This window comes from Myripristis murdjan, chromosome 7 (genome assembly GCF_902150065.1).
Source record: "Myripristis murdjan chromosome 7, fMyrMur1.1, whole genome shotgun sequence".
NCBI lineage: Eukaryota > Metazoa > Chordata > Actinopteri > Holocentriformes > Holocentridae > Myripristis > Myripristis murdjan.
In genome coordinates, this window is record NC_043986.1 from 30,577,234 (window position 1) to 30,600,410 (window position 23,177).

The 23,177-nt window shown below is 39.4% G+C and overlaps 1 protein-coding gene across 1 annotated transcript in view; it reads left to right on the plus strand.

The window, feature by feature from the left end:
- The window catches only part of ctnnbl1 (catenin, beta like 1), a 67,215-nt gene that overhangs the window by 11,395 nt on the left and 32,643 nt on the right, over positions 1-23,177 (plus strand). The window contains exons 7-11 of the mRNA XM_030056321.1: positions 2,567-2,658; positions 3,336-3,408; positions 5,721-5,779; positions 8,105-8,253; positions 12,669-12,850. Of these exons, the coding sequence (XP_029912181.1) occupies positions 2,567-2,658; positions 3,336-3,408; positions 5,721-5,779; positions 8,105-8,253; positions 12,669-12,850 (555 nt within the window). The remainder of the gene's footprint in view (positions 1-2,566; positions 2,659-3,335; positions 3,409-5,720; positions 5,780-8,104; positions 8,254-12,668; positions 12,851-23,177) is intronic.

The following is a 23,177-nucleotide window of genomic DNA, read 5'->3' on the forward strand; positions in this document are numbered from 1 at the left end:
CCAGCAAACCAGCAGACTAGGGCTGAATTCAGTCAGTGGGCAGCGACCCGGCAAAACACCTCTGTGGTAACTGTTTCAAACTTGTGCAAATGTGGGCCGGTTTGCTAGTTAGCATCCTCATCTCAATAATCTCAAATGGAACCAGTTCAAGAAACAGAACTGTTTTAGTCTTAAAGAGATATGAGGTGCCAGGGTGAGAGCCTTTCCTGCTTCAATGAGAACAAAGTCACCACAGACTTTATTTTGATGTAACACATAGAACATAGACTTCTTATTTCCCCTTCTATCTGTATTATACCAATTTATATTTGTATTCTTTCAGCTTAAACTCAATGTCCCCGAGCTACCAAGCATCCTCGACATTTTCAGTGACAGCCAAAAGCAGCCTCCAAAGTCTCATTTAAATGTTTTGGAAATGAGAAGCAACTTTTTAAACAGTCTCCCTATTGAATTGATTTATTTATTCATTTTTTAATATGAAGATATGAAGACTGCGGTCCTCTTAGGCCTCCTCAAAGCCAGTCAAAGAGGATCCCAGTCAGTGTTGGTGGTGGAGATTCTGTAGAATTAAATATTGAGTCATGGCTTGGACAAGGGCAGAGGCCAGCAGATAGTAGGTTATCTGAAGTCTTGGTCCCCCTATTTAGCCTCACATGAATCCGACTTTTCCGCCTCTAAGCTCTTATTGTGTTGAATGAGTCTATTTAGATGATTTTTTTGTTGCCGGATTCAGGCTGAGTGTCGGGAGGGCTTTTTAAGGTGTGTGTATTTGGCTCTGTGTGTGTGTGTGTGTGTGTGTGTGATATCGAGGGAGCAGTGCTTGTGCATCTTTTATTCAAGTTTGTGTGTGTGCGCTTCTGTTTGTGTGTGTTATCAAGGGAGCTCTCCAAGCTTGAATAAGCCTTTTGTCTGCCTTGGCTGCTCTCTGCTCTGAGCCTGCTGTCCTCCAGGATGCTGTCTGTCTGCTCTGTTTGAATCACTGATAAAGGCCCTTCTTCTCTCTCCCCAAGCGCCCTCTCCCTCTCCATCCATCCATTCCTGCCTCCCTCTTTCTTTCTCTTGCTGTTTCTCTGTCATCCTCATTCCCTCTCTCTTGATTTTATTTTTTTTTGTTTTCTTTCCATACCGCCTTCCCAATTCTACCCACCACGTATATCTGCTATGCTCTCATTCCCTTAGCTTTCCCTCCTTCCTCTTCTCTCACCTCCTCTTCCCCCTTTTTCCCCCTCTCTCTCTCTGTTTTCCCTCCTCTTTCCCTCCATCATACCCTCCATCCACCCCCACTTCCCTCTCCCTCTCTGTCCCCTTCTGCTGCTGTTTGCTCCGATAGAGATATCATGTGTCAGAGACGGCTTTATAATGATAATATTAGAACAATCTGGGACTTTGCCCCGCAGACGAACCCTCTTTAAAAAAGATGACTGTCATTTTGCCATTCTCCTCCCTCTAAATTGCATGTTTGCATAGTGTCTATAAATATATATATTAGCGTTAGACAGATAGCATATCAGGGTTAAAAAAAAGAATATCATCCAGTTGAAACAGTGCTGACATCCTGCTTACTGAGGAACATGCACCGATATGCAGAATGGAGGCCTGAATTCTGATAAGAGCACTTTTTTCTTTAAGCTATTCAGTTGCGATTTATTTATTTATGTTGCTTGTCCATTTAGGAAAGTGCCCAGTTATTAACATGGCATTTGGAAATTTCATCAAAATCTCAAGGGCTGCCCCTTGAACGTCAATTGATTCAAGTCACCTATTGTAAACTGTCAAGATCCACTGCTCTGAACACATTAACAAATAGCAACATGTGGTCAAGGACAAAGTGAGAGATACACACACACACACACACACACACACTGCTACTTATAATATTTATATAGTAATAAAGTAGTGTAGCTGGTGTTTAACATATGCTCACTGTATGTTGCTGTAAGAAAAAATTCCAGGGGAAACCATTTTCCATGGTTAAAAGATAAAGAACTTAGTTATTAGCGCTTCATTTAACCAGACATACCAGTGTGCTGTCTGATTATTCTGTCTCATTCTGTGTGTCAAATTGTCTGGCAATTACATTTTAAATGCTGAGATATGTTTCTGTGACTCTGTTGCGTTTGATTATCTGTGATTATAATTGTTTTGATTATTATTAACATGGTCTATCAACATTGAAAGTTGCCCCAATGCATTTTCTGATTGCAAGAAAGACTATAAATGAATTAAAAAAAAAAAAAAAGTTGCAATGATCGACTGAATCTGATTCGACTGAATAAATTCTGAGTCGAATACAGCACTAAAAAGCTTGTTAGTGTTGTGTGAAATACTGTGAGAAATGAACAAATGACTGTACAGGTGAATGCTGTAGTGCCAGTTGGTGTGGTTTTGAAAATGCTACACACATTTATTATTGAGTTCCTGATCCACAGTCAAAATACAAGTGCGCCACTGAACCAGTAGTATTGGGAATTCTCTGTACCAGTAGGCCAGCCTGTTATACTCCTTACCACATTCTTTCTATCACATTCTCAACATTAGCGATACTGTGTGTCTTTCCTCCCATCAGCCATCATCGAGAACATGGCAGAGTTCAGGCCGGGTCTGTGCACAGAGGCAGCACAACAGGGACTCATGCAGTGGCTGCTCAAAAGAATCAAGGTGAGAAACAGGCTGACCATGTCCTATACTTTATTTCCTTTAATTGCTCACATTCCTGGAAATGGAATTGTGATATTGTGTCCTAAACTCTTGAAGTATTAAAATTTTATCATATAAGATAAGATTTTAACTAACTGACTTGCCAAGATGGATATGTCTGCAGTGTAGCTACATATAAAATCACTGATTTCCATAATGACTAAATTTTTCTGTTGGCCATCATGAATATAAGTGATTGCAAATGTGTTCGGAAATGTCCCTTGTGATGCTTATTTTTCAGCTAAAGTGATTTTAGTTGCATGCCAAACTGTCAGTGAGGACTTTTGAATAAATATGCATTAAAATGTGGGCACTCATTTCCTGTTCCTAACGCTGGTTCATTCAGAGGTCTGGAGAGGTTTGATTTTTTTGAGTTTCTGCTGTATACTAAAACACCTAATGGATTTTAACCTGCATGTTATCATTTAGTCAGTTAAGGCACTCACATTAACATAGGAACTAAAAGCATCTGCGAGGCAGGATCTCTGTTCATGGATAAAACATGCTGAGTTTTTTAGTTGTTGTTGTTCTTGTAGAATACATTGTGGCTTTCAGTACCCCGGAGTAAACTAAATGGCGTTTCACAGGATGAGCGGTAATTGGAATTTTCTCTCATTTCACTTCCCCCCCTCTCTTAGGCAAAGATGCCGTTTGATGCTAACAAGCTGTACTGCAGTGAAATCCTGGCCATCTTGCTGCAAAACAATGACAGTAAGTGTGCAGCAGATGCTTCAATAAATTGTTTTGTCAGTTCTAAATTATATTAGTTTATCTTCCACATTTCCCCCAGCCTTCTCAAACAGACCGCCAAGCCTCCACTGTGCCGTCTCTCCTCTTCTCTCCTTCTCTTGATGCCTCTAATTCATTTCATCACTTTCTCCTTCTCTGCCTGTCCTTTGCTTCCTTCCTTCCCTTCAGCCTTTCTCATGTTCCTACCTCCCTCTCTCTTTCCTTCACCTCCTCTTACTCTCTTAATTCCTCTGTCCTCTGCCGCTCCCCTTTCGTCCTTCCCTGTCTCCTTCTCCCTCATATTCAGTCCTTCTCTCACTTCCACTGGTTCCTTGGCCACTCTGTTTTCTCTCTTCCTCCCTCTTCCCTCTCTTTTGGTGTATTCTTTTGCCCTCCCTACGTTTTCCCCTCCTTTCTCCATTGCCACTTTCTATCTTCTCCTCATCCCTCTCTTTACCTCCTTACCCTACCTCCCATACTCTTTTCCTCCCTCTCTGTTTTTCCTTCCTCCATCCCTCTCTCTCTCTTCTCTCCCTCCTTTTCACCCTCACCCTTCCTCCTTTCCTTCCTCCCCCTAACTAAACCCCTGCAAGGCCTCACATAACCACAGGACTGACAGGTCCTTTGACTGCTTCTCATTAATGGTGAGAGTAATATTGATATTCAACGAGAGTCTCATCTCATTTTCTTCTCTTTCTCCTCCTCCTAACCAGCGCTGCCTCCATTAATCCTCTCCCATCCCACCTTCCCACCACAGGAAAATAAAGTCCGCCCCAACAAGTAGTTTAGTTTTAAATTTATTCTTAATATCTTCAACTAAAAATACTTCTAGAGTGATTACTGCACTTATTTTGAATGCATTTTTTTTTCTTTTAGGAATTTTCTACAATGAAGACTCAATATCTTAACAGTATTACAGGCGGCTCTCTACAGTACTGTATAGAAAATGATTGGTTGATTGTTTTTTTTAATATTGTGTGTTATGCGCACAGAAGTGGTCAACCCACATGGGCTTCGAAGACACCAAATAGGTGGCTGCAATGGTGAAACAAAACCTAATGACAAAATAACAGATTATTGCACAAACTCAGTCTTAAACAAAACACTTTGCCTCCTTTCCCAAACTTGACCAATAAATCTGCTGCAAATAACGGTTCCGTTCCTGAAACACAACTCAAGGTTTTTATAATCAAATGAAATCAATAGATATGGAGGACATTTTTATTATAAAATACAGTTCATAAGTCATCATAAACGGGACAATAAAACATGAAATATACCTTGTTCTCAGTTTCACACAGCACACAAAATTTGTCCTCAGGAGTGGCATTAAATCTACCGACCTGTGTGGCTAATGGTAATGTACCCAAACAAAGCTGTTGCCCATAGGTATCTTTGTCTTTTCTTGTTTATACCATAAGCCTATATCAACAGAACATGTGTCTTAACTCCTGAAACCTGAAACGGTGTGTATTTGCACTTGAAATGAGTAAAACTATTCCACCCCATGGCAAATTTTTCCATTAATATTAATGCTGCACTACACAAGAGTTTTATTCAAAAATACTGATCATACTAAATCACAAAATGAACCTGGAACAGGAAAGAAGGAAATGCTGAAGAGCTGTCACGTTTTTTACCAAATTGAATTGTGCTATTGGACATGGATGCTTCTCAGCCCAGAGGAGGTGACAAACTAGAACTTGAGATAAAATAATATAAAACTGTCTGCTATGCAGCAGCAAGCAAGTGGTCCATCCAGAGAAAACTGGACTCAGCAAAGTGATGATATAAAGCTGTTGCACACTGGCCAGGATGGTAAACATGACTGCGTATGCGGTGTGCTTCCTGGGTGTTTTCAGTTACCTCTCGACATTTAGGGACGCTGACATGCGAAATTGCTTACTGCAGCTTTGCGAGAAATACAATTTTAACACTCAATTCTAGATGAAATAACTTGTGAAGATGCACATTTTTTTTTTGGAGTGTCCTCATTTTCCCTCTCATTCTGCCTCTCCAGAGGTTGGCCTTAACCGCTGTGTTTGTCAGTTTTATGCTCATCACACGGCTCATTTCTATCCTCCCCCTCCCTCTATCTTTTTTCTCTCTTGCTTTCCCTCATCTCGCCACTTAACCTTTTTCTCTCCGTGTCAACTCTGTTTCTGTCCCACTCCCCCTCCCTGAATGCCTCCTTTTTTTGCGACTGTCTCAATCTAATCTCCCCGTTGTGTCATCATTCCTTTTTATCTCTCTGTCTGCCTCCCTCTTTATTTCTCTCTCTCTCTCTTCCCCAGACACCAGAGAACTTTTGGGAGAGATGGATGGCATTGATGTGTTACTGCAGCAACTCTCCGTAAGTCCTCATGTGATTTTACTTTTACACTATTTTTAGACTGATGTACTGTTCCTACTTCTTTAATTCACCTCATCTGTTTGAGCCTTCCTCATAATTGTGAAACTTAGCAGATTGTCCAAAAAGAACATTTTCACAACCATTTACTCAAGTTTAATCTTCTAAGTAATATACAGTAATGGCCACTGTAGAAATCCCTATGGCTAGTTTTTAGGAGGTAACTATGGATGTATTTCCATTTTCATGGTAGGATGAATAATTAATAGCATAATAAGGCAAAAACTTTATTTTGTACTTCTTTTTTCTATATCAGGCATTTCATACAAAAAATGTAACACAAAGTTGGTAAACACACTCCATATACTTATGGACAGCTGATCTGTGTCTTTGTCAACCCATTCCTTAAGTGTCCTTGAGTGTAACCCTTTTTTGGTCTAAATCTACTGGCCCTTTCCAACTACAAGAACTTACCAAGGTGAGGTGTACCGTGAGGCATATTTCACAGGCTCCAAAAGCATTTCCATTGGTGGTTGCAAGTGAAGTTCCTGTAATGTCGTTTAGTCCCTGCTTTGGAGGTAATGCTAAAGTCTGAGTTGTATTAACCTTTAGGAGGAGCTAGCAGGGCTGTCGTCTTAATTGGTCCAAGTGGTAACTTGGCAACACTTAGGTGAAGATACGCTAGCACAAAGTAGCCAGTGGACTGCAAAAATAAAAGGCCAGACATGGCAAACTGCAAATTGCAGTAATGGATGTAAGAGAGTAAAATACTTTGAATGCCGTGATTAAGACTAGGTCTTTGATGGGGCACCTGCTACCCTTCATAGTTGGTTCTCTATGAAGTGGAAAAGGAAACAAGTCCTTGAACTTCACACTTTCTGGCACTCCCAGGTTAACCCCTTACCATTATGGCCCTTTCTCAGATCCCTTTTAGTGAGGGGACATGGGATCTTCAGGGGGAAATAAAAGGTAAACAGTATCATCACACATGAATACAGCTGAGCAAATTGAATCCACAAGAGTCTCAGCTTTCCAATAAAACCCAATTAATGCAATTCCAAGACTGTTTAGGCCCTGGTATGCACAAATACATGATTTTACAATAGGTGAAAATAGCACATTTGCGCTGCATGCAAAAACTCACATGGTTTGTGCACCAAACTGCATGAGATTAGTACAAGACGGGCATGTCTGCAAAAGGGGAGACCTGTTGGTACTTACAGAACCCATTTTCATTCCGATATCTTGAGGCCAAAGGTCAAGGATCCCTTTTGAAAATAGCCATGCAAGTTAATCATTTGCCAAAATTTAGCCAAACTTTGCAGCAATATTTAGCCCGCTGGCCAACCCAGCATTGCATACTTGAGATCAATTGATTGCTTAGGTTGTCTACTTTCATATGATACCAGTGTCTTCACTCTAGCTTTAAAACTGAGCTCTGTATAGCATCCGAAAGACAGTAAATTGGCCGGGCCCACCAATAAGCCATCGGAATGGTAAAGAGGGAAATAATATTGCATACCCAATCCCATTAAGAGATCTACCTGAAGAAGGCAGGCATGAAAGTGTCTAGCCCTTAACTGGATTAGATGTGCAAGAGTAGAGCTGTAACAAAAACTTACAGGACTGGAGGAAATTTTGGGGAAACACTAGTGTCTAGTATTTGTTCATATCATGTCTGTTGAAGCAATGAAATGAGTATTTCAGGTGTTGCACCAACCAAACAGTGCGCTTTATTGTTATCTTTAACATGATTAATCTTATTCATGTATTCACATTCGACCAGTTTCATATCTGCACTTTTCTTCTGCGCTGTTTCTTCTCCCTCATTGCGTATTGAAAACATTTCCCATCAATGGCAGAGTAACATTGCAGCAAGTTAACTTCGGAGCTTATATGACAGATACTTTAAACTTGTCATAAAGGGAAATCTGGCTCTAGACAGGGCAAGAGGCTACTTTTTTGTCCATTAGGCACAGTGGCTACTGTGTCACAAATTACATCAGCCAGTTTCCAGGTTTTATAAGACAAAATTATCTTTTAATTACAGGACAGGATCTCCAAACAGCAGTCGATGGCAAAGTATCTATAAGAGTTTGTTGATTCCCATTTGTTGGCTGGTGCAAATTTCACAATCTTTTTCTCTGTTTTTCCTTAATTTTGGTCTGGTATGGTTGGCACTAAATCGTGAAAAAGGCGTGTCGTATTCACATTCTCAAGCTATTCAAGTAATGTACTCCATCACCTGTAGCTGAGCAGCAGAGGATCCCATGCTCATGAAAACAGCAACCTTTCTCAACACCCCTTTGTCCTGCTGTCCACTTTCAGGTGTTTAAACGTCACAACCCAGCCACAGCTGAGGAGCAGGAGATGATGGAGAACCTGTTTGACAGTCTGTGTTCCTGCCTCATGTTGCCAGCCAATCGGGACCGCTTCCTCAGGGGGGAGGGCCTTCAGCTCATGAATCTCATGCTCAGGTGAAGCTGCTGGCATATTAAGAATTTTCTAGCTGAAAATACTGAATAAGACACAATTAACTGCTTTTTGTAGTTATGCTGTTTTTCTTGTCTTGGTGTTGTGCAGGCACACATTCTTGATGGTGAGTTTGATTTGGGGATTACATACTACTTGAGGTCTAACACCCCACAATCTTCCAATTTCACAAGACATGCACCCTTGGGCTACTACAGCATAGAACCCAAAGAAACCTGGGGGTGGAATAAAAACAAACTTTACCTTTTGAATTGGTACTGCAACATTGTATCTTTTGTACAGTAAGCTCACAATGACACATTGTGTTGTCCATAAATTTTCAATGGAGTCAAGCTATTGCACCACATACACTACATACTACATACACTGGACGGTACATTAAGGTACCGTCCAGTTGCTGTCCAAAATATCACAATTACACATGCAGTGCCTGGAATAGTATACTCACAGGGGTAAAAAATGACAGGGGACACTCATATTTTGTGATCTCCAAGTTATTAAGATTTGACTTTTATGGGCAGAGACCATGGAAACCTTGTCACCAACCAATGGTAAAATGGTCAAATGTTATGGGTTGCAGTATTACAGTTGATAACTAGGTCTAATTGGCTTTGCCTCAGTGTGCCATGGGGATCTTTGTTCAGAACTACACAGTTTGGAGCAACTCCTGCATTATGGATAAAATATAATCCTAATGTAACATTTACAAGCCACAACAAAGTCCAGAGTTTCAGCAAACAGATGGACAGTACAAAGTGCAACAGTACAATAACATATTTTTTTCACAAGAGAAGATATTTTGTAAAACCCAGTATATCTCTTGATATGCAATCTGGTCCTTACAGCTCAGTTAGAGATCATTTCAATGCTTTCAGGACTGTGAAAATTTTAACACTCACAGCACAACACAGCGTAGCGTTACACAGAGCAGCACGTCCGTCTACTCTATTGCCTGGCTGGGCTGCCAGCCCAATCAATCAGCGGTCGCTGGAGCACAGCACAGCGGAGACGTGACCTTAAAGAGTCATAAAGACACATTACATGCATTTATGAAACCTCCGCGGCTTCTGCACCCCTGCTCCAATAATCACGCCAGTGGACAGGTGGATTTAAAGCCTGGATCGATATCTCATTATTGGAATGCAAAAACCCTTTTCTTTTGAATCATCCACCATGGAAAGGGAGAAAGACACAGCAAAAGAGAGAGAGACAGAATGGAGTGGGAGGATGAGCAGGCTTATGGAGAGGGGAGTGTGATGCTTTCAGATATAATGAGAAACCTCTGTATTGTTACGTTTTATCATCTTTGTGAGTGTTATAGTCATGATGGAACTTTGGGAAGGTTGTTGATTCCCACTCTAGTAGAAAAGTGATTATGAATTCCTAAGAATATGACATGTAATTTGTGCTGCCTCATACCTACAGAATATAGAGTGTAGAGAATACACACCAAATCAGTTTTAGATATTGGTAACCACTCAGCGATAGCAGTTGTTTCGTTCATTATGGATTGTACTGTACATCTCACAAACTTAAATACCAAGTTACTTAGCACACAGTGCTGACTTTCTACTTAACGGAGGTTTTATCTCATAGCCCAAATCCCACTGAATTTATTGATTTTTTTTTTTTTTTCCATCTAAGTGAGAATTGGCTGACAAAGCAGCACAGTGACTTACAAAAAAGTTAGTAAACCAACATTCAACACATGTGAATTCACAATACAATCAAAGCTGCATAAAGAAAGGGCATCACAGAAAAAATATAGGTGCCTGTTGGAACTGAAAATGGTTCTTGGCAGTGCTGCCATTGCAGAACTCTTTCTGGTTTCACAAAGAGCCTTTCAGAAATGGGTCTTCAAAGAACCATTTTCTAATGGTTCAAATGTGCCTCAAAAAGCCATAAAAACAGTTCTGTGAAGAGCCAGCAATGGTTCTTAGAAGAACAGAAAAGAGAAATGGTACATGGAAATAGATGTTAATTCACATTTCATGAATTAAAAAAAAGGGTGTCAACCGTCATTAGTTATTTATAGGCGTCCTTTAGGAGAGCCATTTCTGATTCCACAAAGAACCTTTCAGACCACAATTTTTAAAAGAACCACTTCCTACATACCTTTTTTTTTTCAAAGTTGTAATCAAGCACTACCTAAAGTGGTTCTTGAGATGGCTCTTTATTGAATTTTAGAGTTTTAAAGAACCATTTTAGAACCATGGTTCCAAAGTGTTTAGCCTTAGTATTACATGGTATGCACTTGATGCGGCGAGCCATTAGGGCATCCTGTAATTCTGGTTATTGTGGTTATTTTAAACCCAAAAACTTATTTTCCTAGTTTTTGTGATCATGAAGATTGATTATGTCAGTTACTTCACTATTGAACTTCATGTATTGCTCAGCTGCAGGGACCACTGCTCTCCCAGAGGACCGGTTCAGATTCCAACAATCAAACCCAAGAAGCAATATTTGAAACTCACGTAGTGTTAACGACTACCCATTGGCCTCTTTATGACTGCAAACTTGAGGCTGGCATGAGTTTGTTCTTGAGTAAAATGACATAAAAAAAAAAAAAAAAAAAAAACTGTTTTGAGGGGCACATTTAGCATTGAAATCCTGTCCTCATGTGAAACAGTGCCAAAAAGAACCAAGTTAACAGTTATATTTGAAATGTTGTTACATTTATTGTTCATGTTCATGTGTTGTTGAAAGGCCATGTTTTTATTGCTTTTTAGTCCTGTTTTGTGGACAGTGGTATGAAAAGCCCTACAATGAAATGAGTGCACAAATTTTAAACATAATCAGTGATAATTTTTGCAAAAAGTTGGAATTTAAGGCCCAGGTTTAAAATAAGTCGGATAATTTATTAACTTTTTCAAGAAATAAAGCAAAGACTGTTTGTTTGCTACAAGATCCCACGTTATCATTTGAAACTCAACAAGAGAAACCAGACTTTCAGTACTAAAACTTTGCTTTTGCCTAGACAGGGCACACTGTGTCATTGTTTCTGGCAAAGACGCAGTCGAACTTTTGAGCCACAAAGTAACTGTCAGATGGAGTAAGCAATGAAACACAAAATTTGACCTCACTCTCTGAAACTCTGCTAATGGTTTTCCATCAACACCTAATTACCAATTCCAGCAGGCCACTTCAGCCTTGTGCCACATACAGCCGTAACACCTGGTGCCATCATGAACTCCCAGCACGGTAAAATGTTTGCCAGACTAGGCCAGAATGCCATTTTTTGCTGACCCATGCCCAATACCACAGTAAATTGAAGTGTTTATGAGTGTAATGCTTTGGTTTTATTTTAACAAGGTTGCATCTCCTATCTAAATTTGCAATGCAGACTAATATACATATAAGACTGATTGTTTGTACTGGGTCTGTTCAGTATTAATTTCTGTTTGGAGACTAGTGTTTTACTGCATTTTTGTGTTTCTCATCTTGCCCTCCCATGTCCTTGGCTGGCCAGGGCCGTACGTATCAAGCCTCTTTAGAGCAGAGGTGCTTAAGCTTTTCAGCCCAGGGTCCATTGTTGTCTGATTTTCTCATTAAGGACCCCAGGCTCATCAAAAACATACTTGTCTTGTCATGTTGGGACCTGCTAGATATCGATCCTTGATCCATTTGGGTTCACGACCCTGTGGTTCATGACACCAAGCCGCTGAGTTAAGACAGCTGTCTACAAACTGAATTGGTTACAGTTTCCCTTCAGAAAGCACACAGCCTTTTGCTCCTCCTGGCCACTTCAGCCGTCCATCATATATAATGTGTCTGTCTGGAGGACCAGACTCAACCGCCTGAAATATGTGTCCCTCCTCTGAGATAAACACTGTCATCTGTCATTGGTGGGAATGGAGGAAGTGACACTGTGACAGACAGCTACATTTCCTGAGAGGAGGCGGTGGTGGCAGAGAGAGCAGGCATTGTTAGTCCATTGTATCATGCCTAGATTTTGATGTTGGGAAAGCATAAAATGTCAACATCGCTGACTCTTTGCTCATACAGAATAACTAGGTTCACTTTTGTGGCATTTTTGATACCCCTCTGGCCTTAATGTCATTATATGCTGCCCAATAAAATCTACCAATCTGTGTATCTTACACATAATCCCTTTTTGAGTAAATAGAGATGATAGATCATGCACTCTGCTTCATTTGAGCTTTGAGCTCATTGCAACATTAGCAAAAAACACCCTGTTTGGCACAAATTCCTATACCAACGAAATGCTGATATATTTTCTCTCCAGAGTCAAAAGATCAACAGTTTTATGGCAACTATCCTAACTGTACCTGTCAGATGACCTTTTAAAACAGTTCATTTGAACATGAATGCCCTTTATGTCTGTTTTTGTATTTATTTATATTTCTGACCTCAGTTTCCTTGCCTCCTTCTGCTTCAGAGAAAAGAAAATGTCTCGCACCAGTGCTCTGAAGGTCTTGGACCATGGGATGATCGGACCAGAGGGGACAGATAACTGCCATAAATTCGTAGACATCTTGGGCCTAAGAACCATCTTCCCACTTTTCATGAAGACACCCAAGAAGATGAAGAAAGTTGGTGTGTCAGAGAAGGAGCATGAAGGTCAGTCTGTTTTTTTGTTGTTGTTTTTTTTTTTAACAAGAACAATGCAACAGTAAACATGTTGGAGAAAGCCATTTGTTTTGATAAACAATTAGAAATCCTTAAAGTGTAGCTGCAGTTTGTTCTTTTCAGATTTTGTACATATAAAGTAGCATGCCCATTGATTTCAGTCTGTAAAAAAATGATCAGTGCTCACTCATGACAGAGTTTTGACACTTCTCTGATTTTTGATATTCTGCTCGCAGAAAATGCAGTTGGCACCTCATGTGAATTAAAGGAACTTAACTCTGGAACATAAAATGCCTTTGGCAAAATAGAATATATGCAAAAGCTCATTTATTCCACATGCAATCAAGTTATTCAATCTATAGATTTTTCTCTTCTTCTGACTCAGGTATTCATTTGATGTTCTACTATCTTGGGCATTTCTCATGTACAGTATTTTGAATTTGAGGTGCTCCTCTGTTTATAGTGCATGATATGAGATGTTTAGGTGCCGGATGAGCCAAAGATAATATTGTACTTTGGTGGACAGTCAAGTTGTCTGATGTAATTAAATCTAATCTAATTTCATCTACAGTAGTGGAAAGAGTGCTAGAAATTGAGACTCAAGTAGAAGTATTGTTACTTTGCTGATATTTTAAGTAGAATTGTTACTGTAAAAATGTACTTGTATTTATACTTACTGTGATTTAGAATGTAGTGACTATTACTTCAGCAAGAATGTTCTTAGGTAAAAGTGACATTACTGACTTAAAAAATGCTGAAAAAGTACACGTACACAAAACAGCTACTCAGTTAAAATAACATAAGTAAATCTAATTAGTTACTTCCACCTCTACTGTATGTGCATAGACTTGATTATAATGCTGGTGACGGTGATGTCAGTGATGATTGACAATGGGAAAAGTACTTTTCTCATGCCCTTCAGGTTTCATCAGTTCTGTTATTTGTCAAGCAGCAATCTATAGATTGGTGAAATGATTGTGCTAATTGAAGTGATTACAATAATTGCCATTCCTTTCCTCTCATGCTTCCAGTTTTTCACTGCGTGTAGTTACACCCATTTCCTGCAGACACACTCAATCCTAATCTGCTCATGTATCACGGTTTGCTGCCTCTTCGGCCTGTCAGTTTACACTATCAATCCAATCTTGATTGATTTTCCTGCCTGTGCTCTTGAACCTTTCTTGTCTCTAAGTGAGAGATAGGAAGTACAAACAAGAGAGAGAGAGAGAGAGAGAGAGCAAGATGGGAAGTGCATGGAAAGAGAGAACCCCTTCTCTTGTTTGATTAGCAAGGTCCACCAAGTGGAATACCTTCTCTCTCTCTGTCCGTGCTAATTAAGTTTGATACGTCCGGTGGGGGTTCTCAGCCCTCCGGAGGTGAACAAATTGTCTTCCATTGTGTCCCGTCTCACCCAGGGGCTGGATGAATTAACCTTTAACCTCCTCAAGCAGCAGGAGGAAGAGGACTGGGAGATAACCCATCCTAACACTTAAACCTTTTCCCCCTGTGTGTTGAAGCCCCTGGCAAGCCAGACACTCACTTAAAAGATAGGCTGTTTAAAAAAAAAAAAGATAAGTGAAAATCCACCCTAAAACATAATTTTGTCATTCTAATTGAAACTATCCCTTTTCTTTATTTTCTTGTCTTTTTCATTATAGGCAGGATGGTCTAGATCTGTCTGCGTGCCTTGCACATAGACATTTTACCATGTGCCTCCTATCTTCAGATCAACATAACATAGATATCCTGAATTAACACTTTCTGTCCAGTCACAGTCGTCTGTGTTTTGTGTGACATCAACACTGAATGCATTACTAGTAATTCTGAGTGTACAAGCTAACATTAATAAGTGGGGCTGATGTTAACATGAAGAAATATTGTGAAAATCTCAAGCTAACTAACACTACCATGAGGTATCTCATAATGCAATACTCTGAATTCAACATGTAGCCTGACAGTGCATGATTTCATGTCAACACATTATGCTTAAAGGAGCACGCCAACCTCTTAGGCAAAATACCCTTTTTCCAACTTACCCAGATTGAAGCAGGATGTTGGATTCCATTTTCACCTCTGTACATTCAGTGGTTCACTTCCTATCGGTAGCATTTCATGTTAGCTTAGCATAAAGACTGGAAGTTTATGGTAGTTGTTAGCCTCGCTCCATCAAAGTCAAAAATAACCTTACTGCAGCTCCAGTCTTATTTACTCAATGTATCATGTTTATTTGAAATACACATCTTGGAGTCTGAATGCTTCAGAGTAAGCCTCTAAATCCATAAAATGCCCAGAGGCAAACTGAGTTCATGTCAACTCGTAGACATTAGAGTAGCCACATAAGCAATGCTTAAACATACAATTTTCCCACTCTATTCAAAGTAACATATGGAGTATAATGAAGCAACAGTAGTTACTCTATAATTTTGCAGTGATGTAGCTGCAATCTTCACAAGCGTTTCTCCATAATTAATTCATGTTACTGTTCTTTCCGACGATGATTGCAGTCTATATGGGTTTTCCCATCATGTTGCTATTGATTTGTCTTACAGTGTGCCATAGGCTTAATGAGATGTCTGTCATAAGGCTTATTGAGTGGGGCCCCCCTTCCTGTAAGACTGCTAATTGAAAACGCCGTGAATCAAGAGCGGTTCTCAAGAATAACACAATAACATTGTAGATTAATTAACTATCAGCTGCTTGAAACGAAAGTAATTAGGAGGTAGAGACCTCTTCTCCGTCTCACTATCTTCAGCTTGCTCGCTCTCATTCCCTTGCTCTCTCCATCATAAACCTTGGTGGGAAGATTGATCCCCGTGAAATCCTTGCTGAAACTGACACAGCCCCAACAGCCAGGGATCGCAAGACCATATTAGCTCGCAGAATGCCTTAATTAATAGGGACATTGTAAATGGAGAGAAAAAATGAGTTAAAAAGAAAACAAATGAGACTTTGCAGCTCACAAGTATTCTCATCACAGCGTGGCCACTCACTTTGTTTTGGGGTCTCTGTTTATTGGTGTATGTACCCTGTCATTATCAGTGAAATGAGATTTTATGATAGAAATTGGTGGCAGCCGGTGGCTATATTTAGGTGGCTAATGATGCGAATGAGTGTGAGAGAGAACAGAAGTAAACAACTAATTTACATGGAGAGGCACAATAGTCATAGCTCCGTCTGCAGCCCCACCATCAACAACACTGTGTGTGTGTGTGTGTGTGTGTGTGTGTGTGTGTGTGTGTGTGTGTGTGTGTGTGTGCGCATGCATGCACATGTGGGTGTTTGTTTGGTAGGGCACAAATGAGAGGCTGAGGGAAGGAGCAGAAGCCTTTGTAGTTTGTATGCCTTGAATGCCAAGCAAACGGCTTTGAGTGCAGCTCTAATGCCCCAGTCGCGACCCTTATTTTCTCATGAATACACTAATATATTTAAATGAGTGAGGCTTGCTGGCAGATAGAGACCTCTTTTTAAAAAGTGTGTTTTTTATGACACTTCTGCTCTATTAGACAGCACACAGTGGAAACAGATGGGAAAGCTCAGTGAGGAGATGCAAAATGACAAAGGTCCTGACTTGCATTCAAACCATAACATGAGCACATCTGTTGCAAATAAGGCACGTCTTTTAAAAGCACCCCCTCTCCCAAATTGTGGCACTGCTAAGTAACTGATAACTGATAAGACAAACATGCTTTATTATTGCTGGATTGCAAGGGAGCATGCCTTCTAACTGGTATGATACTAACTGACTTACTGCCTTAGTGAAGCTGCACTCCATGTACCTCATAAGTCGGAGGAGGTAATGATGTCACGCCCAAGTTGACCGCATTCTGGTACAACAAACCAGAAAACCAGTTCTAGCCAGTTTAGCCATTGTAAGCAACACCAGTTGATAACAACGTGTTCTGCCGCGGTATATTGTAGATACAAACCCTGTAGCAGCATGTCCACAGATGGAAGTTGGACAGTTCTGTGTGTACGACTGATTTAATGAGACAGAAATAAGACAGAAGTCCATTTTGGATTTGAGGTCAGGGTTGGTGAGGTTCTTCCGACTTTCTGAGTTGGAAATCTGACTGCAGGGGTGTCTCAGTTGAAATTTCCGACTGGGTAGATTGAAAAAACACCTACATGCCACTGTTTTTTTTTTTTTTATTATTATTTATTTAACTAAAAAGTCAGCAGCACCCTGAAATGGCTTAAAGCTAATAATTTGTTGTCAGATGAAGAAAAACATAATCTTAACTTCAAGATAATGATAAACACAGTACCAGATAGAAAATATTATTGTGTAAATATGCATTGAACTAAGGTACCTTTTTAATTGTCTCCAAGAATCTGGCAGTAAATCCATGGCTATTGATGAGCTGCAACATTCTAGTGTCCGGTTTTAGATCAGATGGATATGATTTGTGTAATGTGGTCTGTTTTGACCAGAACATGTAACAAAGCTAAAAGTAGCTAAGGAAAATGCCTTTGACCTCTCTTAGCAAATGTGACTTTGATTGAGATTGCTTTCACCCAGGATTACGTCTAGCCTTCTGTCTCAGTGTAAATGGCTGGCATTAGACAGGGGTGCCTACAGTTTGTCAGTTTTAATGACATTTAGAAAGCATTTTCACTTAGTTTCCAAGAATCGGCTGCATCCATCTTCCATGACTTTTCTTTACCTATTAGCATTGAAAGAGTTGTAAAAAAAAAAAAAAAGATCCTTTTGCTGCCAGTGTGTATTATTCTCCCAGCTAAGCATGCAGATCCTGCAGTGATGAGCTGTATCCTCACAGAAAGTTGTTTATTTCAGAGGTTTGTAGATTTGTTTCTATTACTACTGTTATTGATAATATTTGTGAGTATTTTATTGTTAATATTAACATTAATGATAAAACTGATAATAGTTTTAAATATAACTAGGGTCATATAGCCCAAAGGTATTGTTAAAACGCAGAAATGTACATTGTTTTGCTTGTAAAATGCAATCACACATTTCTAAGGAGGGGATCCGGCAAGCGTCGGCTGTTGTAGTTAATTTTAACAACCATAGTGCTGAATGGTCCTCGCAATCATTTTATTATCAGTATGTCTACTCAGGAAATCACACACACTGATTGATAAAGCATGGCTATGCGGTGGGTAAAGACAAGATAATGTGTCTGCAACAGAGAAACAAAATTATCTTCATGTAATGAGGAAACTCCTGTCACATATCTCAGTCAGAAGCAGAGAATCAAACAGGGCACTCACATTTCATCTCCCCCTTTCTCCCAGCACCAAGCTCCTTCGGCAGAGATTGAGATCAGTAGCATTTTACATGACACAAGTTTGATTGTAATCTGTGTTGTCATAATCATACTGTGTAATCCTATTATTAGTGTATTTCAGAGGGAGAGATTTGCTGTTAGATCCCTATGTAAAGACACATCTAATTAACATCTTCCTCACGTTTTGCCTTTCCTCTGATGGGGTTTGATCATGTGCAGTCTCTCTACTTGCATCTTTAAATGAAATATACAGTAGTATATTTAGATGCATGTGAAGGGGTGTCATTCTAAAATACTTTATTCATCACTCTGTAGTCAAAAAGGATAAATCAGTATTTTAGTGATTTTAGTTGTCACGTTTATCTGTTTTTGGAGACTAAAGGAGACAGTTTTCAAAAGATAGCCCTGTAGATTGTCACACACTACCTTTTGGGATAAATGTGAATAATAGTAATATTAATAATACTATTAACACTAGTAATGGCACTTTAGTATATTTTATATGACGTCCAATACAAAGTACAATTTTTTTGGACTCTCCATAGGCCTCAGAAACTGTGCAATTGGAAATTTCTCCAATTGTGCCATCAGTTATGGTAACAGGCTGTACTTTGCATTTTATTTTGTAATTTTTTATTCATAATTTAATTAATTAATTAATCAATCAATCAATTAATTAATTAATTTCTGTTAAATAAACTAGTTTTCACTTTGGTCTGGCATCCATTAAGAAATGAATGGAAACAATGTAACAGTGTTATCTTTCTAAAAAAGTAACTACATTTTACTGAGCACATTTGAAGTTAGCTTCTTTTTACTTTTATTGTAAGTAAAAAGTACATTTAATTACATTTTTTCTCATCTTATTTTATTGCAGTAATATTTTAGGAAGGAAACACTACTGCTATTTGAGTTGTCCACCTCTGCAAGTATGTCTCAAAGGGCTTTGCATACTATACGCCATACTAGAAAAGCTTTTATGAATTGTTTCAAGAGACATAATGGTCATCATTGAATTCATTATGTGGCAAAATATTGTCCATTTTAAGTGATTTAATCCAGCACAGACGTCATATTGCTCCTCAGACTAATTGTGTGTTTTCTTGAATCAAATATGCCACCTCAATAGTAGTGTAGTGATATGTTGTATTTCAAGATTTGTTTAGGAAATACAAGAAAAATAAGATCATGATACTCCATTCTACATTTAATGACTTGTTAAGGTGGGTGTTTTTTATTGACCATCATGATGGTGTAGACACTGTGCTCTGCTAAATATTTATCCTGACTTTTCACTCTCAGCCACCTCCTGAGAGTTCAGACGCTGAACACATTTCTGCTCAATCAGACGACAAATGTCGACTCCACAGCTCCTGTCAGGCTAGCCTGTGGTGCTGGAAGGCTGATTGCTCTCCCCAGGGTACAGTTAGTCCATGCCCAATCTAACCCTCAATGAAGTGCCACCTATCTGCACTTGTCTACCATTCACAACTACGCTGCACTTCCTTCAGCTGTCAATCCAGGGAACTCGGGGTTATTTGCATGTTAACTTGGAGTTGTAGATCCCCTGGAGGCAGGGGTGAGGCACACGGTGAATCACTGGCAGGGGCTTTGTGAGAACCAGCATGTGTGCACATTCACTATTAGTACATAAATACATTGTTCGAGCTGAAGACTTGATGGAATGTATGATTTCTGTTTGAATATTAAGAATAGAATAAAAGAATTCCTTTACTGTCATTGCATACAAGATACAACGAAATTGTGACATGAATGATGCTTGATTTATGGATGTAACTGTTATTGAACAAGGCAAATTGACTAAGAACATGTTTACTTTAATAGTATAGTTACAGATGAAGAAAGGTTTGCATACATTAAGGAACAGTTCACCCAAAAATGAAAATTTGGTCATTATCTTCTTACCCTCATGTCACGCAAAGCACAATAGAAGTTTGTATATTCACTTAACACACAGGAAGTTTGCTAGTGCTGCTCTGTATTAGTCTTCTCAAAAGAAAAACTGGAAGAGCCAGGAACTGGCTCTTTGGAGTTCTAAAATATCAAAAAATTACCATAAAAGTAATCAAATAGCTCATGCAACATACTCTAAGAGTTCTCAAGCAAAATTATTGCACTGTGGGTCCAAAAGACCAGTATTTCCCTCATTATCTCCTAGATTTTCTGCACTCAAAGAGTTATGGCACTGCAGTGATCTGATGGAAGAGGCTCACTGCCTTCATGTGTTACATGTAAGCTCCTGGTTCTGGGTTTTACAGTCATAGATACAACTCATTATGTACTTTTTTTTTAGTCAAAAATAAGAAAATAGATCTGAAACAACACATTTTTTTTTTTGGCTTTGACTATTTAAGAAACCAAGTGGTACAGAGCTACTTTGTGGTGTCATGCATTTGTGATTGATATTTGTATATGTGTAATACCCAAAGGTTAAACAAAGAGTGAGAAGATCATATCTTGGCATCTTGGCTATCATGTAAAAGTTGATATTCCCACTTGTAACCACTACCTCATTAGGGTGTCCAGATCATTTGTCTTTAGAACACTTCAATTATGCATTTTAGACATACAAACTTCATAGATGTTTTGAACTAACATACATTTTTGAGTTTAATCTGTCTTTAAGGCAATGACATCTGCAGGGCTGATAGCATTCCGGCACTGTGCCGGATCTCCGGCGTGACTGTGAAAAAAAAAAAAAGGGGTTCGCCCAGATTTATCTAACAGACATTTCTCTGGATCCAGTAGAAGTGCAGCTTTCGTTCTCAACCACACTAACAATAGGCCTTCTAGCCAATCAGAAGTAGAGCGGGGGCGGGACTTGGTTGCTGACAATCAGGCGCTCCACATGCCGTCAAAAGTGAGTCTCGTTAGCCTACAGTGATGCACTGCAACTCACAGGATGGACCGCAGGTTCATGAGGCCCGGGGAAGACAGCAAACATGTCGATAAGGGCGTTAAGACTAAATGGTGCTGGGCTTGTTGAAATATATGTTGAAAACAGGACACTCCGTGCCCCTGGGGGCTCAGGGTCAGGATTTTTTTCCACTATCAGCCCTGCATCTGGGAGATGCCTAGCTCTCAGCTGTAGTTCCATTCCCATGTTTGCATATCTAACCCTTGGGCTATCCTTACCCGCACACAGGCTAACATCCAATTTCCTAGAACAGGCATTGGATGAAATTACAAAGCACCCTAAACTTGCTGAATACCCAGAACTGTCTACTAAAGGTTTGCAAGATCATACAACCAGGCCAGCACACATAATCAGCTGCTGGACTTGACCCAAATTGACATTAACTTAAATGTTTCATTATACCCTTGTTACATTCAGTTTTCAACATTTTATGCGCAAGAACCTCTGAGAAAATCTCACACCTGAGTTTACTCAGTTGTTCGACAATGTGCCTTTCTACATTGGTGAGACATATAGGCCTTGGAAAAATACAATTGGATTTTTGTAATTTTTAGTCATTGTGTTGTTAATGCAGAAAAATACATATCCCCTTAATTGTCCTTTGTCCCACCATTTTCAGTGAGTTTTCTTTGACAGGTGACAGCGAAGTCCATTCATGGGCATTAATCTGCAATTTAAAAAAATAACAGCCTTTGTGTTTAACTAATGATTTGTTGGAAATAGCTTGTGTTTTGGAAAAAATACTGAGAATTATTCATCATCAGACTTTATTTAGATAATCCTTCATCCTTGAAAAATAAGCACACATCACTCATATGTTTGTTTGTTCCTCTATTCTAGCTATTGTATTTGTGAAGGTGCTTCTTAAATGGCCATTTCAGGGAAATTTCTGACTTTGTAGCTGTGATCCAAAACTCGTATAAATCATTGTGTTAGTCAGTGGCTTCAGTTTGTCAGTCCCATAAATAAATGCAACACTTTTAAGTTTCTGAGGCAGCAGCACTGGTGCTTTAGCTCACTTGGAAGGGCACCGGACATTCATGCAGCAGTCTTGAACCCAGCAAGGTTCACATTATGCAGTTTGATATGGTCAGTCAGCATTTTCCCACCAAGATAATGAGAAAAAAGTTAGGCTGTACACCAAATACCAAATGAACGTTCCACTTTGCACACAGTCGTAGCTGATTAACTATACCAATTCATTTGATGATTTCTTTTTTTTTTTCTTTTTTTTTTTGTAGCAGATCGCTGAGAGGTTTAGTGGTTGTTTGTAATGCTACAATAGCATGAAAGGAGAATATTCTTGAAATGATCATTGCTCTTTTTCATATTTTCTGAATGCACATCAAGTGTTAAAATGCTCTGCTATACATTTAAATGAAGTATCGATTGGACACCTTCCCCTTAGACAGATGAGAAAGCTGTTTTACTGAGCTTTGTCCTCCATCTTGTACCCAAAACGTCAGCCTCCCCTTCCCAGATCTCAGCGGAGAGCTTGCTGTTTAGTTTTAAAGTCTTTGGAGAGAACATTCCACAGCCGGCGATCGATAGTCTCCCCAGCAGGGCGTGGAGGTGCCGACATCAATTACCACTCAGGTCAAGTTGATAAAGTAGCGTCCTCTTGGAAATGGCATTTAGCCTCCTTGTCATTGTGTACAGGAAATAAGATTGTCTACGTAGTGACATTAAAATAAGGGAACCTTGGACTCCAATAAAAATAGCAGGTGTTGTAAGTGCCACTAGTTTCACAGTTTGAAGCAAAACAGCAAGAGTTGAAACACTACATGTTATACCACTTAGACAATCAACCAATTAATCTATCAATCGACTGATCAGTTAACTTGTCAGTGAGTCGGACTTCATTTGATTCATGAACATTTTTAATAAATTTAGATGGGTACTTTCGCCAACTGTGACATAAGCTTTAAATTGCATTGGTTCTTTTGATTTTGCCCATGTTGTCAAACCTGAAAGCTATTTTAGCAGAAAGTGTGTGTCCATTGTCAAAATGGTGCCTGTGTGCTGCTACCTCGCTGTTACTGCTTCATCTGAGCATCATCATCATCAGTTCATTCATCCAGCAAGGTGCTTTAGATCCATGTACTTAGTAGCTTCACTGTTTGGTAGG